Consider the following 19,313-nt stretch of genomic DNA (forward strand, 5'->3'; position numbering starts at 1 on the left):
AGGACACAGTACAATCAATACAACCATGATGTGTAAGTAAATACTTAATAAATAATATATAGTTGTGTAACAGTATAAGGACGGGCAAGGAGGAGGCAGGAACCGGCTGAACAGTAACGTAAAATTTATGAACAACATAAAACATAAACGAACAGACATACATGCAGCACGAATGCGTGCGTCTCACTCTCTCTCTTGAACTGGCGCCTCTGGCTCGTCTTTATCCCCCTCCCAGCTGATTAGCCCGATTCATCACAAATTGTTTTTAGAATTACTGTAATGTAATGATCTTACAGTAATGTCATGAAAATTATGTCACAATGCAAAAAGTGTAAATGGCACCATAATATGCTTTATTTTTCTTTATGCAAAACAGAATTTCTTATTTTGTCTTTTGATTTTGAAGTGAAATGTGTCATGTTCTTGACAGACTTTGAGAAATTCACCCATATACTCACATTAGTGGGTTTTGTTCTGGGTTTACCTCACCAGTTTAAATCAAAGCCATCAAACCTAAGTGCTAATTTTTTTTAAACATTCTAGTGACACCATTACTTACACAGTGTCTATAATTTCAAAACCCAGTACAGATAAACAACCACTCACAAAAATATTTTCACACTGGGAAAATGTAGGTGTTATTCGAATATGCATGCAATGCATTTTCCCTTAGTTTCAAAAGCAACTGTTTTTATAAAATCAATTTAACAGGCAATATACACAATGTGACAATGTGAACAAAATAAACATATAGTCTCAATGAATTATGTACATTTCACGTCATCATGAGAGCTAAACACTCATATAGTGTTCAGGAGACGTACAGTAACTCTTTACTTTGCACAATTTAGTGTGTCTCACTAAAAACTACGCCTGCACTGAATCGGCACCCACAAAATTCTACTAAAAGCTCTGTAGAATATGAACGCTTGTCATTCACAAAATTAGAACAATCCTGACCCTTGCTTGTTTGTTTATTAAATACTATGGATAACTGAACAATGCTTTTAGCCACCAATATAAGTATAGTAATCTCAACATTTTTTAACACATTTGACCATATTTGAATTCATTTAAAATAATTCTACTGATTTACCGACACAATCAGTGCAAAAAATGTGAATTTTTTTTTTGTTGCAGATTCTGTTTGGGTATACAATGACCTTTAAATACTGAGTGAGTGTGTTTGTATTTGCCTACAAACATGGAAACTCATGACTGATAGCACCTTTAACACCACTGCATCTTCTGCATCAACTGCAATTAGGCAGAAATGTGTTAAGGGGCAAACACACATCATGTGCAATGAAATAAACTGATTACAGGTTCTCCAGACATGCTTTTACTTTTACAAGTTTAACTATTTTTAACTTGACACAGCGTCTTAAAAATGCAACATTTAAAGTGTACTTTTACATAGACAAACAATTTAAAAATAGTGCAGATGCAATGAAAGAATGCACCCTTATTTGTTTATTGTAACATTATGGGTACTCTTTAGAAATTGCGTGTTGAGTCAGCATGTTAATACTATTTAAATTAATTTGTGTCTGATGTTTGGATCAGAGGATTAGAGGTGAATTCAAAATAATACAAATCTAACGTTGGACACCACTATCATGGAATCAATAGGATGTCACTGTACATTGTAATAAAAGAAGTATGTGAATGGACTCCCTCGCTGGCTGCTAAGTTACTGTGATGACAATGTGCCAATTCTGTTGCTGAGAGACAGAAAGATGAAGGCTCTGTCTGCGGAATGGCTCAAGCATTTCAGGTGAATAAACTGGAGGATGGAAAAAGATACAAATGTTAGCAAGATGCCACATCTCAACAATTAAACTGATGGTCTTTTTCCAGTGGACTCTCCTTGTCCCCATACTATGAACTGAAACTCTGGCCATCTGATTGACGATGGCAGACAGCATAAATATTTTACAGTAACAAAATGTATTCTAATTTCAATTAATTGGAATTTGGAATTAGAAATTCAAAAACAATACGTGATTTTGGTAACTTAAACTTTGCGTTAACTAATGTTAACCAACACTACCTTATTGTAAAGAGTTGAGCTAACAATAAACAATACTTTTACGGCATTTATTAATCTTGGTTGATGTTAATTTCTACATATACTAATACATTTGTAACATTAAAGTTGTATACATTAACATTAGCTAATGCATTTTTAACTAACACGAACTTACAATGAATAATAGTATGTTAATTAACCATAAAAATGTTGTAAAAATATTGTCTATTTATAGTTTTTAACATGTAATGCATTAATACAGAGACCCTTAGAGGACAGGGCGGGATTTATTTTTTCTGAAATAGTTTTGCATTCCCTCGCAATAAGTTTTGCGTGCCCTCGCAATATTTTTGCATACCCTCGCAATAAATTTACCATGGTTTTACTACAGTAACCATATTTGAACCTTGATATTCATAGTAAAACCATAGTAATAATACAGGAAAACGAAAACTATGGTAATAAAATTCATAATATTGCGGTTATTATGGTTTTATTACAAATACCATGGTAAAACCATAGTAACCACAAGTTTAACCATGGTTAACCATATTAAAACCATGGTTCCTATATGGATACAGTATATTGTATTAAAACCATGGTTTCTGCAAAAGAAATAAAAAATAAAACCATGGTTAGCTAACTACAGTCATGGTTATTACAATACTACCATTGTAAACCTATAATTTCTGCCAAAACTATGGTTACTACAGCCCACAATATACAAATAGTAAAACCATGGTTTCTTCCAAAAAAACAAAAAACAAACAAAAAACATGGAACTGTCATGGTTACATAGAGCAAAGCCATGGTTTTACTACAGTGAACCATAATAACCATAAAAAAAAAATAAAAATTTATTACCATAGTTTTCCTATATTATCACTATAGTTTCAAAACAAATAGCATGGTTAAAATATGGCTACTGTAGTAAAACCATGGTAAATTTATTGCGAAAGAAGGCAAAACTATTGCGACGGAATGCAAAACTTATTGCGAGTGAACGCAAACTATTTTAAACTATTAGGTAGTGCAAAACTATTTTAGAAAAAAATTCCCACCATGTCCTCCAAGGAGCTCCGTACATTAATAACTAATTTTAACATATTGAAATTTAATGTAAAGTGTTACCATGATTTAAATAAGTGAACAATAAGTGACGGATTCAATAAATAGCCTAATGACCCTACAAACTGGAGTCATCTTTAGACAACAAAGGGCAAATTTAATCTGTATATTTCTGTAACAAAACCCTTCTTTTGTATACAGTGCATTCCGAAAGTATTCAGACCCCTTCATTTTTTTCACATTTTGTTATGTTGCAGCCTTATGCTAAAATGCTTTAAATTATTCTTTTTTTCACATCAGTCTACACTACATACCCCATAATGACAAAGCAAAAACTAGATTTTTGATAACTTTGCAAATTTATAAAAAAGAAAAAAACTGAAATATCACATTGACATAAGTATTAACGCCCTTAACTCAGTACTTAGTTGAAGCACCTTTGGCAGCGATTACAGCCTCAGATCTTTTTTGGTATTATGCGACAAGCTGTGCACACCTGGATTTGGGGATTTTCTGCAATTCTTCTCTGCAGATCCTCTTAAGCTCTGTAAGGTTGGATGGGGACCGTCGGTGAACAGCCATTTTCATGTCTCTCCAGAGATGTTCAATTGGGTTCAAGTCCGGGCTCTGGCTGGGCCACTCAAGGACATTCACAGAGTTGTCCCTAACCCACTCTTGCGTTGTCTTGGCTGTGTGCTTAGGGTCATTGTCCTGTTGGAAGGTGAACCTTTGGTCCAGTCTGAGGTCCTGAGTGCTCTGGGCCAGGGTTTCATTAAGGATATCTCTGTATTTTGCTGCATTCAGCTTTCCTTCAACCCTGACCTGTCCTCCAGTCCCTGCCACTGAAAAACACCTTCACAGCATGATGCTACCACCGCCATGCTTCACTGTTGGGATGGTATTGCGCAGGTAATGAGCAGTGCCTGGTTTCCTCCAGACATGACAATTGGAATTGAGGCCAAACAGTTCAATCTTCGTTTCATCAGACCAGAGAATCTTGTTTCTCACAGTCTGAGAATCCTTTAGGGGCTTTTTTATGTGTCTTGCACTGAGGAGAGGCTTCCGTCTGGCTACTCTGCCATAAAGCCCAGATCGGTGGAGTGTTGCAGTGATGGCTGTCCTTCTGCAAGTTTCTTCCATCTCGACACATGATCTCTGGATCTCAACCATCTTGGTCACCTGTCTACCAAGGCCCTTCTCCCCCGATTTCTCAGTTTGGCTGGGCGGCCAGCTCTAGGAAGAGTCCTGTTATTCCAAACTACTTCCATTTAAGAATTATAGAGGCCAGTGTGCTCTTGGGAACCTTTAATGCAGCCAACATTTTTTGTAGCCTTCCCCAGATCTGTGCCTAGACACAGTCCTGTCTCTGAGCTCTGCAGGCAGTTCCTTTGACCTCATGGTTTGGTTTTTGCTCTGATATGTATTTTCAGCTGTGAGACCTTATATAGACGGGTGTGTGCCTTTCCAAATCATGTCCAATCAATTGAATTTGCCACAGTCGGTCTCCAATCAAAGTGTAGAAACATCTCAAAGATGATCCAGAGAAATGGGATGCACCTGAGCTAAATTTCAAGTATCTTAGAAAAGGGTCTGAATACTTATGTGATATTTCAGTTTTTTCTTTTTAATAAATTTGCAAAGTTATCAAAAATCTGGTTTTGACTTGTCATTATTGGGTATGGAGTGTAGATTGATGTGAAAAAAATAATAATTTAAAGCATTTTAGCATAAGGCTGCAACATAACAAAATGTGAAAAAAATGAAGGGGTCTGAATACTTTCTAAATTAACTGTAAAGAAGAGCTCACAGCTTTCTCACACTGCATCAGATAGTTTCATTGTTATATCTTTAAACCTTCATTTTTTTTTAGTGGTTCTCATCCTCACATTAGGGTGTGGTGACTCAGTGCAATGCTCTTGCTGTATGAATGTTTCTTACCAGCTCTCTCTGACCGCCTCAATGTCACTCAGGAGATTCTGAGCTAGACAGATCCCAAATATCTAGAACCAAAGAAAAGTTCATGTATTTGTCACAGAGGGCTACAAAGACACATTGAGTTACACATTATCATGCATAACATGGCACAATCTTTAATACTAATGGGTGACTTCCTGGACATAAATTAAAGTTAGTCTTCCAAAAGTATTCAAATCTTTAAAGGAAAAGTTCACCCAAAAATGAAAATTCCCTCATCATTTACTCACCCTCATGCCATCCCAGATGTGTATGACTTTCTTTCTTCTGCAGAACACAAACAATGATTTTTAGAAGTATATTTCAGCTCTGTAGGTCCATACAATGCAAGTGCATGGGTACCAAAATTGTGAAGCTCCAAAAAGCACATAAAAGGCAGCATAAAAGCAATTCATGAGACTAGTATATATCTATATCTCTGAATCTATATCTTCAGTAGTGATATGATAGGTGTGGGTGAGAAACAGAAAAAAGTCAATAAATTCTCCTACCTGCCCAGTAGGTGGCAATATGCATGAAGAATGAAAATCGCCAAAAACAAAAGAAGCAGAATGTGAAAGTAAAAGAGGAGATTGATAGTAAAAAGGACTTAAATATTGATCTGTTTCTCACCCACACCTATCATATCACTTCTGAAGATATAGATTTAACCACTGGAGTCATATGGATTACTTTTATACTGCGTTGTGTGCTTTTGGAGCTTCAAAAATCTGGTACCCATTCACTTGAATTGTATGGACCTACAGAGCTGAAATATTTTTCTAAAAATCTTCATTTGTTCAGGAGAAGAAAGAAAGTCGTACACATCTGGGATGGTTTGAGGGTGAGTAAATAATGAGAGAACTATCCCTTTAAGAATTGGTAAAAAGACAAAAATGTTAAAGGATTGGAACAAGATGAGGTTAAATAAATGATTACAGAATTTTTATTTTTAAATAAACAATTCCTTTTTGTTAAAATGCAGGGACTGAAAAGACTACTTATTCTAACCACATATTTAATTTTTTTTTCCCCAATGCCAAACATATAAACAATTTAACATTAAAATAATGAATTTGGGTTTTATAAAAATGTGGGGTTTTATGAAATAAAAATATTGTAGAGATATAAAATTCAGTGTAGAATTTGTAAATCAATAAAGTGTTATGGCTTTATGGTCTTTTGAAGGTATTTTCATGTTGACTAACTTTTCAAAAATCCTTTCCGTTGTAAATTCCCTATAAATTACTTCAGTTTTTACTGATATTTGTATAGTGGGGCAAACACTACACATAGACCGACACACACATATAAATGCATTGGCGTGTGCTTCAGTGATGTTGTTTATTCACCTGCAAAAGTGCAATTCCTATGAAGATTCCGGCAACTACTGTTAGATTCTCTTGTAGCCATTTCTCAAACTGTGGTACACATCCTTTTATGTGTATAAACAACTTCTGTTCAGTGTCCTTTAAACATAAAAACACATTAAAATTGATAATTTTTACTGCTAATAGAAACTTTCTGAAGTAAAATGGGGGAAATATATGCAGTTTTTCCACAGGCTTAGAAGAGCATATTTCAGTAGTGAGTAATGTAAACTAGAGACGCTTGAAATGGTCAAAAAAGAGCTGAAAGATTCAGCTGCAAAGCACACATGAAAGCCCTTCCAGTCTCCAATGTATACATACCCTAGTGTGAATTATCTTAAATGTCTCCCTTTAAAGGGATAGTTCACCCAAAAATGAAAATTGTCAACATTTACTCACCCTTATGTTGTTTCAAACCCTGACAAATTTATTTCTTCAGTGGAACACAAAAGAAGATGTTAAGCAGAATATGAGCCTCAGTCACCATTTACTTTTATTGCAACTTTTTATTTCTCTATACAATGAAAGTGAATGGTGACTGAAGTTAGCATTCAGCCTAACATCCTTTTTTTGTGTTCCACTGAAAAAAGAATGTCATACAGGTTTGGAACAACACGAATATGACCATGTTGACAGAATTTTCATTTTTGTGTGAAATATCCCTTTAAGCATATTCCCATGTGCACTACCCCAGGTATACACTCTAGTTGCACCTTGTGTTTTTATATGTACTTACACTTTTCGCTCGAATGTCATATCCACACTGTGTGTTTATTACGTCCTCCTTTGGGAAAAGAAACAGGGAGAAAGCTGGAATTTAGTTCTTTGGAAAATTTAACTAAACATTCTGTTTTAAAATGTAGGATTTGACTCTTTTGGGGGAGGGGAGAAGGTAAAGAGCAATGGTTCTCAACTGGTGTGTCACATGACTCACAACCCAAAAATGAATTGCAAGTCTGTTCTGACAGGTTCACAGACAGCAGGGAAAGCTAACGCTACTCTAAATTCAAATGACAAAAATTCAACAAACCATATAGTCGTATATATTATAGCAAAATAAATAGGCTTATCAACCTTTAACCTCCTGAGACTCCCTGTCCACATGCGTGGACATTAGGTTTTGGCTTTGCTATAGGCTATACATAATTTCATTTCATTTAAACTGACTGATCTTAGTTCACAAGACTCTAGGCTGTCATTAAAGGGTTAAACTTTCGACACACAGAGTCATGTGACAAAACAACATGGCGCTGACCTCAGCTGAGTTTGTCTTTGGGAGAAACGCCAACATAACTGCATCTGGTATGAAAGCTCATTAAGTTTTTACATTAAAACCTGTTTGACTTAAAAGAGTAGAGTCTCTAGTGTCATCCGAAATGCCATTTTAAAAATGTCATCAATTTACCGTGAAACGGCACGCTGTTAGACACAATGACCACATATGTGGACTCTAGGCTCATTTTCCTTAAAACATCCTATATTCACTGTGCATTATCACATTGAGAATCAATGGATGCATCCTAAAGCTGGAAAATTTTGCTTTCAGAGGTTGTGTATGGAGTTAGAGTGAAAATAAGGTGCATTTCAAACTGTTCTGAGACCAGTGCAGACAGACAGCACACTGGAGATTAAGTCATTCCCTAATTAGAGAGCAAGGGAGCATCCAATAGCTTTCCTATGCAGCCAAGTGCATTCACTCCTAACATCTGGTCAAAAGCAGTTTCAGGTTGCAGATGATGTTTTGACAACTCGACATGTTTGGCAGACATGGGACAATGGTAATCAGTACATAGATTCATAATTTATAATGTATATTATAAATGTTATATTTTAACATGGTTGGCAGTGATTGGATGATGCTGGCCATTACTTCGAATCAGATTTATTTTTGCTAACTTCTGATTTCTGTAACGTATCAAAAACATGAATAACCAACACTCCTGGAAACATAATAAACAATTTTAAAAATCTGGCTTACTATTTTTGGTATATTTCAAATTTCACAACTTAGTCCCTCTGTCCACAAATGTGAACATACATTTTTAGGAAAACTATTTGCTCTAAAAAAAAATAAAAAAATGTATGGGCTACTAGTTACAAATAAAAAAAAAAAGTGGAATGGAAAATGACCTGCTTGGAGTCAGGAGGTTAGAAAATAAGAGAAATCCCATATCTTTTGTTATTGACATCAAAAGCTGTGCATTCAATCAAACTCTTCCGTATTTTGACACAAATTCACTTAGCAGAAGCTAGACAAATTAGGCAGATGCCAATGTGGACAGGTTCAGGAATAAAAGGCAAAAGAAAATACAACCATGTCAATATGTTTTTTTGCTTTGAATTATTAACTGCAGAGAGCACGAAACCCTCAAAATTCAAGAGACATTTAGACACAAAACTTTTCAACAATAAGTTTGAGTTTTACTAACTTATAAAAGCAATTTTTCTTTACTTTTGTATGATAAACAATACTGTTGGACTTGATGTCCAATGTAAAATCTATGTTCTGAAGCAAAACCCTTTGAGAACCACTGAAACTGAAATGTATTTGGGTGTGCTCTGTCTGTGGTGGATCTACATCACTTCCTGTTTATGTTATCAAGTCTTCCGATAACAGACAATAACACTTTCAAGATGATGAGGTGGCTGGGAGATGTGTGTCTGTGCATGTCATGCATGTATATGGTGTGATTACTCACAGCAGGGTCCTTGGTGCAACAGGAAAAGGGAACACCACATTTCTCTCTGCTCAGATTAGTGTCGGTACAGTTAAAGTAGATATTCAGATTCCAGTCTTCAGGCCCAAATGCTCCACAACACTCCCACTGCAGAAACATGCAGTTTATGTATTCGCATTACGTATCCGCACACACAGTGAACCAACCAAAAGTTTCAAATCAATGCATATTCAAGCAAATTTCAGGCTGAGAATATAGATATGAAAGGAATAGTTCACCCAAAAATGTAAAGTCTGTAATAATTTACTTGTCTTCTTGTCATTCCAGATTGGACGAATGTTGTTGATGCTCTTCTTTCAGATACAATGAAAGTATAAAAGTAGTCCATATGACTTGTACACAATATATTAAGTCTTTTGAAGTGTTTTGTGAGGAACAGGCAGAAGATGAAATTCAAGTTGAAAATCTCTCAAATCTCATTTACACCCATGCATATTCAAACAAGGTCACTACATGCTTACATTGTATGGGAAAGAGTAGCATTTACATTCTTCCACCTTCTGTGTTCCATTAAAGGAAAAAAACTTGAGTCTGGATAGGTAAATGATGACACAATTTTCATTTTTGAGTGAACTATCCCTTTGAGAGTGGTTTTGGAGAGCAGGTTGTGGTCTGATATGTGTGAGTGTGTGTATTCTTACATAATCTTGCGTAAAGTCAATGAGATTCTGTAAGTCAATGTCATCTCTGTAGGCTCTAATATTGTTGTTGATGAAGAACTTGAGCTGGTCCTTGATCCAGTCTTTAAAGACAAACGCCAAGACTCCTGCTGTCAACTCCAGGAAAAATATGATTCCAAGAAAGACGGAAAACTGAAAATGATAGCAGAGTTTTGTTTAGACAACTCATGCTTGATAATATCTACCCTAAAGGTTTCCAATGAGTTAAGAAAGTATTTTATTTCCACAATGGCTTAAACCAAGCTGATGTTTTTATAAGAAAGAATTCTTAACCCTGCCAGCATCCCTCTCGACACATTTACAGACAAATTTACATTCTTTAGAGAAGTCATAATTTCCTCTCTCAAAACAAAGTGAACATTGTTTGAGAAGGTTTATTTCTAATGGCACACAAAACTCCTAATACACGTACAGTAACTGACTGACTTGCTGCTGTGACCACAATGAATACTTCCACAGTGACATCACAGCTCATCTGGTGTTTCCAGATGTTTTAAGAAGTCTCTGTGGCCCAACAGAGGAAACGGGCCTTTCGTAATAGGGGAGAGCAGGGATAATTGAAACACTCAATATATGTAACACTGGTAATAACTTCAAGCACAATTCACTCACAGTGGCCATTTCTGGTCCTGTATGTGCAAGCATAATTCAAACCTTGTGAAAATGTAAGTAAATAATACTACATTGTTCAAAGTACAAAGACTAAACAAAGATCTTAATAGTGAAATTATTATATTGCTAGGTGTAGGGATGTGCAAAATACATTATGCCCATCCTGAACAAAGAATTATACGCTTCAATGTAACCGGAGTGCTTAAGGGCGATCCTTGCTGCCCATTCAAAAGCGCAGAACTACAAGACAATATTCCGGATACACATCTACTTCACAGCATCAAAAAGTTTAAACCTTTTTTCCTGCAACTATTTATTTAAGCAGTGTCAGACAGAATCAGCAAAAGACTTCAATCTCTCCACAGCACCTCACAAAAATGTGAATATTACTCACAGCAGAGGATCTCGTGTCCGACAGTGATTGTCTTTTAATGTATTGCTGATGCAGTGCTTTGCTGTAACAACAGTGCATAAAAAGACTAAACCTAAAGCATTAAAGAGACGAAACTTCTTGTACATCAAGCTATCATCACGCCGCAAAAATGCTCTCTAAGAAATTGCGTCTCTGAATTAATTTGAGTCTCCCATTAAAACCACCACCACTAAAAATGTCAATGTGAGTAGTCGACCCTACTAATTGACTAGTATGTTGTTACATGACTAGTCGATTTGTCGACCACCCTGGCACATCCCTAGCTGGGTGGATCTGCTTGAAACTGTGTTTACACTGTCACAAAAAAATCAGATTTTTTAGTCAAATCTGACACAGATCAGATATTGTTGCAAATGTGTAAACAGAAAAATCTGCGTGTGATCGGATTTTTTCACATCTGATCTGAGTTACTTCCAAATGTGGTTTTAAATCAGATACATATCTGATACCTGGATATCTGACCTACGTCTGAACACATATAGTATACGATTCCCCTAGGCTTTTCTTAACAGTGTGTCCTTATGAAGCAGACATGCCTGTAGGCGCTCGCACAAAAACTCAAATCTTCTCTTGTTGAGGCGGAAATTTTGTACCCACTCCCTATCGTCAAACATGTGGACCTGGTCCCAACACTCATGACTTCTAGCCCTATTCGTACGGTTTAGCTTTACATGTGACGTGGCGTAATGTAATAATTACCTGAGCTCCTCAGTATTTTGAATCCCGAGCGAATCGGTCATGTCATTATTTTTCCCAGACTTTTTCTAGACCATGCATTCCCAAGTAGGTATAGCTGCAGGCCGGAGACCTTCAAATGGGGGCAGTATCTTTAAAAGAGGGTGGAGTTACTCCAAAAAGGGGCGAGGTTATTCCAAAAGGGGGTTGCGCCAACTCCAAAAGGGGGTGTTACATCCACTCACTGTTAAGGTTAGGTAAAGGGTTAGGTTAGGGGCTCTCTATATCTTTAATGTCGATTTGGAGCTCACACCCCTTTTTGGAGCTATGCCTGCCGCTATACCCTTCTCCGCATTCCTGTGCCGGTTAAAACTGCAGTGTGTTTTATATACAATAAAACAGCCTGTAAAAATCACCCCTTGTAATATTGATCCAGTGCGAATTGACATGTTAATAAAAAGCCCGTAAATCAGCATTTTCCAGCACTTGAGCCCTTTAAATATTTAATATTTACCTATGTAAAAGAGAAACGAGCAGTTTTTGATTATGATTTGAGCAGAGCGAGTGTGGGAAATTGTGTTGAGCCCACGTTTCAGAACATAAAATTACATAATATGAAAGGATTGTCCATATTTTTAATTCAAGAGTGTAATACAAGATTACAGGCTTGTTAATTTCATAAATTCTGTTGTATTTAGCCAGACATTCCAATCGATTTCTTCTAATAATCACGGATACAGTATATACTCATGTTTAATATTTCCTACATAATTAATCAGCACAGTATACATTTTCTAATAGGTCAGTTACACGTGACAGCAGTGTGTAAATGCTGTAGACACAGCAATCTCTGTGATTTTTAAATACATCGCTTATCCTGTGCGAATTGACTGTAAATATGACAGACATCCGCACTACTAATAACTTTACGGACATATGTCCGAAAAACAAATCCCGTCCAAATAGGGCTTTAGCCACACTTCTTGTCTGACCAATGTTGAAATCTGTTTAAAGCTGTGCTTACCATGGCAGCAGTAAAAAGTCGCTATCACCTTTTTTGCCTATTTTATTGCAATCACATGCAATTTTGCCTAGTTTTGAAAATATGAAATAGCACAAGGCCATTCAAAACCTGAGGGTAAACCGTGGCGCTCATAAGTGTAAGCGATCAGCAATGGAATCATTCGAGTTTGGGCGGGAGATTAAAGTAAACACAAATATCAGATATGAGTCTTGTGTTCCGTAAATGTAAATGGGCAGGACAAAAAAATCGGATACGGTCAAAAAATCTGTGCATTAAGCCTTGCAGTGTAAACTCAGCCTTTTTTAAAGATAAAAAAGAACTTACAAACTTGAGTAGGAAGGAGTTTTCTCTCAACGCCCCAATACATCCGGCGAAGCCCAGCACGAACATCACCCCACCCACCACGAGAAACAGCCACACTGGGTCAAACCCACCCAGATCTGTGATGGAGGAGATGTTGGAGAGAACTCCCTGATGGAAAGACAAATAGGCACAAAACTGAGAGAATGAATGCAACTCTATTTCATTTTAATGAGACCAGGATCTCACCTGACACATACATTCATTCATTCATAAATATATTTACTGCGTTGTGAGAAGAAAGCTTCACGCACCTTCTCACTCCAGGCCCACAGAGCCACAGACAGGAAAGCCACCCCGAGCAGCTAAATGGTGTGTGTGTGTGTGTGTGTATGTGTGTGTGTGTGTGTGTGTAAAAGAGAGAAGGGCAGTTAGAGATCAGATCAGCACTATCAGTCACTTTTGAAAATACCTACATTTCATTTGTGGTTACATTTGAAAGAATTACTATAACCGGCCTCTGAAACAGACAAGGCAAAAGTCATCTGTCACATGGTTTGTGTATCAAAACCTAGTGAGTTGTTGTCTAGACAGCATGTTTGGGCATCATAAGCACTTGTGAAACGTTCAACAGCAGTTTGGGCATCATAAGCAAGTTTGAATGTTCAACAGCATTTTTGGGCATCATTAGTGTGTTTGAAAGCACTTTTGGGCATCAAACACTTTGGAACGACAGCGTGAAACACATATTGAATATTTGACAACTTTTTTAAGCATCACAAGCACATTTGATAGCATTTTTTCATCATCATAATCACGTTCAGAAAGTTCAAACTGAATTTTGGTCATCAAAGGCACACAAATGTTCAAACAGCATTTGGAGTGCTGAAAACATTTTTGAGCTAGTGTGAAACGTTCGATCAGCATATCTGGCCATTGTAAGGATGTTTGAATGTTCAAAGGCATTTTTGGCCATCACTGGTGCGTCTGAAAGCACTTTTGGGCATCATAAGCACGTTTGGAATGTTTTTAAGCATGATTAGTGCATTTGGAACATTTGATAGCATTTTTTGATCGTCATAAGCAGGTTTGGAACATTCAAACTAAATTTTGATCATCATAAAGCTGTCTGAACATTCCATACTGTAGAATTTTGGCCATGATAGGCGCATGAACGTTCAAACTGAAAGCATCTTTGAGGCACTGTAAGCCAGTAGGAAACGTTTGATCAGCATATTTGTCCATCATAAGCGCGTTTGGAACGTTCAACAGCATTTTTGCCATCATAAGCACCTTTGGAACGTTCAACCGCATTTCAGCATCAAAAGTAAGTTTGAATGGTCAACAGCATTTTGGGCATCATTAAAGTGTTCCAAAGCATTTTGGGCATTATAAACACATTTGGAATGTCTGACAACATTTTTAAGCATCATAAGCCATTTGGAACATTTGATAGCATTTTTTGATCATCATAAGCAGGTTTGGAACATTCAAACTAAATTTTGGTCATCATAAAGCTGTCTGAAAGTTCCATGCTGTACAATTTTGCACGAACAGCATTTGGAACGCTGAAAGCATCTTTGAGGCATCGTAAACCAGTGTGAAATGTTCGATCAGCATATTTGGCTATAATAAGTATGTTTAGAACGTTCAACAGCATTTTGGCCATCATATCCACATTTGGAACGTTCAACAGCATTTTAAGCATCATAAGTAGGTTTAAAACTTCAAAACATCACAAGTGCGTTAAAACATTCCAAAGCACTTTTGGGCATAATAAACACGTTTGGAATGTTTGACAACATTTTTGGGCATCAAAAGCAAATTTGTAACATTGTTTGATCATCATAAGAACGTTTGGAACGTTATGATTATTGGTAATCATAAAGATGTTCCATAGCATTTTTGGCCATCATAGGCGTGTCAACGTTTGAACAAAATTTGGAATGCTGAAAGCGTCTCTGAGGCATCATCAGCGAGTTTGAAATGTCTGATCTGCATATTTTGGCCATTATAAGTGCGTTTGAATGTTCGAACAGCATTTTGGGCATGGTAAGTAAGTTGGAATGTTCAACGGCACTTTTTGAGCATCATGACAAACACTTTTGGAATTATAGCATTTTTGGGAATCATTGACACATTTGGAACTTTTGGCATTTTTGATCACCATAAGCATGTTTGAATGTACAAACTGCATTTTGGGCATCATAAGTAATTGATCATCATCAGTATTGAGTTAGAACGTTAGAAAGCATCATAAACACGTTTGGAGCAACAGCACTGGGGCATCATAGCCACGTTTGTAATGTTTGACACATTTTTGGGGTATGATTTGGAACATTTGATGACATTTACTGATCCTTAGAAGCGCGTTTGCAACATTTAAACAAAACATCTGGGAATCATAAAGCTGTTTGAACATTCCATAGCATTTTTGAGCATCATAGGCACGAAAGTTCGAACAGCATTTCGAACACTGACAGCATCTTTGAGGCATCATAAGCGCGTTTGGCACATTAAATAGCATGCTAATGCAACCCAAACTGCTGTCTAGGTAGTGAGCTCAATAGGTTTTAAGTGACCGCCAATGTGCAAGACAATCAGACGTGGTTGCAATGCAAACCCAAAATTGACATTAACAGAAAATATAAGATATGAGTTAATTTCAGTAAACAAACCATACTAGCCATACTGACATAACGAATAGAATGAAGAATGAATTTAATGGATCAGCTGTGTGATAAATTCACATAACGCATACATATAATGTCAAAAATGCATAACTCACCCAAAATATAATATTAAATCCGAATATGAAGTATTTGATACAACAGCCCACTTCGTGGACGTTGAAATGTTTTCCTGACATACTTGCGTTTTGATAAACCAGTGAGAATCTTCCCGATGATTATTAATAATGGAGACAAATTTCGCCCACCGACAAGAAAGCTGTTATCTCCATGTATATCATGTATACGACATGTCGATAGCTTGGCATGCAATGCCTATTGCGCCAAAACGATGATTTTTCCTGTTCTAGAAAACACAATTATTCTAGCTATTGGCAATAAAAGCGAATAACGGGACGAGCGCTCCTTGAGATAGGAGACAGAGATGTGAGTGTCACTTCCGGTTAAATTAATTATGTCATAATATGAATTTTCAAAATACAGATTCGATAATTAAACCTAAATTGGTAAAATAATAAATAAATAAATACATAAATAAAAGCATCAGCATTTGATTTGAGGTTGATACATCTTATATTGGTTTATAATGCTAATAGCTTTATGATTATTATTATCTAAAGATTATTATGTGATTACTATGTGTTTCAAATATGTGCATACATGATATGATATAGAGTAAAAATCATGCAGACATATAATATTATTATATTTATATTATTTAAGCGTTTACATTAATATCATATTAATATCAAAATATTTTTCTTAGGCTTTTCTAAATTGTGTGATGAGATTTTGCAAAAGTCTAATTCTCAGTTTTCAGCATTTTCCTGCTAATAATAATGCTGGTGATATTAATAATAGTAATTACATGGTTAAATTGTGTTTAATTGAGTATTCATATTTTATGTTAAAGTGACAGTTCAGATGCTGCAATGTGATAGTAGTGCTTCATTCACCTCTAAACATTTTTTTTCTCTCTGTAATCACCACGTACAGATGGGTTTCACATATAATAATAATTCTGATAACAATGTATAAATAATAATAATAATAGCAATAATAATAATTTTTTTGTAAAGCACCTTTCATACATAAACTGCAGTTCAAAATGCTTCACGTGTAATATATATATATATATATATATATATATATATATATATATATATATATATATATATATATATATATATATATGAAAACAGCAATAAAAATACATTTTAGCTTTTTATTGCTGTTGTCGTATTTTATTTTATTATATTTTTTACATGTGAAGCACTTTGGACTGTCACTTTAAAAGGGGCACTCAGTCATTTTTTTCCTCATTTAAAAAGTTATACTTCTAAAGAAATGAATGGTAATTTTTAAACATTTGTATAAAATCATGACTACTCATCTGAGATGAAGAGTTCAGTCATTCCAGTAACCTTATAAAAGCTCTTTTATTCTACATGGAGAGGGTCCCCTCATAGGGGCAGCCATGTTAGAATCACACGACCAGTCGAATACTACTCGCTTAAGCTCAGTAACCGTTATTGGACACTTTCATTAATTAAATAAATGAATCCTGGCTTACTGTGCATAGTGAATTTCATAGTTTGAATGATGCAGCATCCAAGCCACTAGGTGTCAGTGTAAGTCAATGTAAGTCACTTCAACATCAAAAAAGGACTGAGTGCACCTTTAACATAAAACATGAATATTCAGTTAAACACAATTTAACCATTTAATTACTATTATTAATATCACCAGCATTATTAATAGCAGCAACTTTCATTTCTAAAATATATTGTGACTCTCGAAATCACACGGCTGGTTTTGTAGTTGAAAACATTCATATATGGTAAAGGTAATGTGGGGGGAAATGATGTGCATATAGTTGCTCGATAACTTTAATAATATAATATGACTATTCAATTAATCACAATTTAACTGTATGGCAATGCAATTTTCAGAGCCACTCCCTTCCTACACAAGCAAAGCAAGAATTTCAAAATAAAAGTCACCAACTGTAACAATTGTAAAATAAAACCGAACTCTATTTGATGTGATTGGAACTTTAAACATTAACAACGTTTTAAAAGGGTGAGCATTTGGATTATACTAATCTCAGCAGATGTGTCAAGACAAGAGTATGCCTAATTCTGTCCAAGACGCTTGTTAAACAGAACACTTTTTGTCCATCATCGAAGAAGCACTTAGGTCTGTGCTGCCATAAGAAAATGCAGTTTATTAGATAATTAAGGTCCCATTTTGTGGGTCACAAAATTTAGTACTAAATGAGAACACTGCAATGCTCTTTTATGAATCTCTTTTGATTCATTATGTCAATTATAGAACCCTCTAGAGTCTTCAAATCTTGCCTTGTGGTGCTTTAATAACCTTTTTAAACCAACAGTACTTTGATGTGGACCTAGAATTAATGCTGAATAATGGGATTCCAGAATCACTCTGATGTAAGTAGGAGTGTTATCTCTGGCACATGTATTGGCTAAAGAGCTTTACCTTCTACAATTATGAGTTTTAAATAGATCAAAGTTTCACACAAATTCCACCTCTTTTCTCACTGAGCAGTAAGATTTCATTCACAGAAATGTTTAATAAGCTTGCCAGGTATTAATTCCAAGTCCATCCGAGACACTAAATGCAAGGGGTTAGCTTTTGGGTGTCTAGTGTCTTCTTAAAGGTGAAGTGTGCAATTTCTGCACCACTGGTTACACCAAACGTAATTGCAAAAATAACATCTGTTTTCTATCAGCTATCCTGAACACTCCCCTTCTTTCATTGGTTTACAGACATATAGTCTCTCCCCAAAATCATGCCGTATTCCAGGTTTTTTGCAGAAAGCAGCATTCAGAAACGTCATGTAAATGAGAACGCAGATTTCCTTACGCCATTTAGGGATTAAGAGAAAGCAGTTTAACACACCTAGGTTTGTCCCGGAGAATGCGGATTATGTGGTCATGTAAATGCATGAGCGGCGTTCTAAAAGGTTTTTGAGGAGTGCGGATGTGCGTGGAACAGACCGGAGAACAAACGTTATAGGATGGAGCCCAACAACAAGTCAAAACGGTGGAAAGAATTCAACATTTCTGGGAGTACAGTGGGAAAAGCACATACACTATAAACTATACCCATTATACACACTAATGTAAAATATCGACGATCCCAGCGTATATGCGCCATAAGTTGAGGGAATCCCGGAGTTTTATGTAAGAGGGAAACCCCACTATTTCAGCGCAATTTCATTGCATATCGCAATAGAAAGTTAAGGATACAAACACTGCAACAACTCTGGAATATCTGGAAATAAAGTAAAGCAATGGAGAATAAAATAGTAAAACCTCGGATACCATGTTTGTTATTTACACAAGCATCGCGGGAAATTACGTTGCTGTGGAGAAAGCTGATTACAGACCGAGCCGCACGTATACGGGAGTAAAGAGTACGCCGCTTATACAGTGCATGTAGGGGAACGCTGCTTTCTCGTAATAACCCTCTTTCTCGCAACAAGCCGCTTTCTGGTGTCCATGTAAACGTAGTCAGTGTTGCTGTGTTAAGGATGCTCAAACAAACAGAACAATGTTTACACTTTTTTATTTTAACCTCCGCATACACCTGTAGTTACAACATTAAGTTTGGCCTAACAACATTTTCACTTTTTGCAGTGTTTTAGAGCAACAATGCCCCGTGTGGTTGAAAGTACTGTAGTTTTAAAAAGTTCTGGATTGATTTATGGAT

The 19,313-nt window shown here is 36.1% G+C and overlaps 1 protein-coding gene across 1 annotated transcript; it reads right to left on the reverse strand.

Annotated features, from left to right (window-relative positions):
* Positions 1-332: 332 nt before the first annotated feature.
* On the reverse strand, positions 333-16,006 carry LOC127444329 (tetraspanin-5-like). The gene is made up of 9 exons (XM_051703621.1): positions 15,674-16,006; positions 13,200-13,250; positions 12,910-13,056; positions 9,803-9,973; positions 9,123-9,248; positions 7,160-7,207; positions 6,406-6,522; positions 5,039-5,100; positions 333-1,786 (listed from the first exon to the last, which is right to left on the reverse strand). Exons 1-9 carry the CDS (start codon positions 15,752-15,754, stop codon positions 1,774-1,776), a joined length of 816 nt encoding a protein of 271 aa, XP_051559581.1. The 5' UTR covers positions 15,755-16,006; the 3' UTR covers positions 333-1,773.
* Between the last annotated feature and the right edge of the window lie 3,307 nt (positions 16,007-19,313).

The sequence above is a fragment of the Myxocyprinus asiaticus genome, chromosome 7, assembly GCF_019703515.2.
Source record: "Myxocyprinus asiaticus isolate MX2 ecotype Aquarium Trade chromosome 7, UBuf_Myxa_2, whole genome shotgun sequence".
Taxonomy (NCBI): Eukaryota; Metazoa; Chordata; class Actinopteri; order Cypriniformes; family Catostomidae; genus Myxocyprinus; species Myxocyprinus asiaticus.

Bases quoted from the DNA above. Each gene is read 5' to 3' on its own strand.
- LOC127444329 (XM_051703621.1), bottom strand. From the start codon at position 15,754: ATGTCAGGAAAACATTTCAACGTCCACGAAGTGGGCTGTTGTATCAAA. The intron at 9,974-12,909 runs GTAAGTTCTTTT...TATCATTTTCAG, and splicing joins ACTCCTTCCTACTCAAGTTT to TTTTCCGTCTTTCTTGGAAT. The intron at 7,208-9,122 runs GTGAGTAATCAC...CTTTTCCCAAAG, and splicing joins GTTGCACCAAGGACCCTGCT to GAGGACGTAATAAACACACA.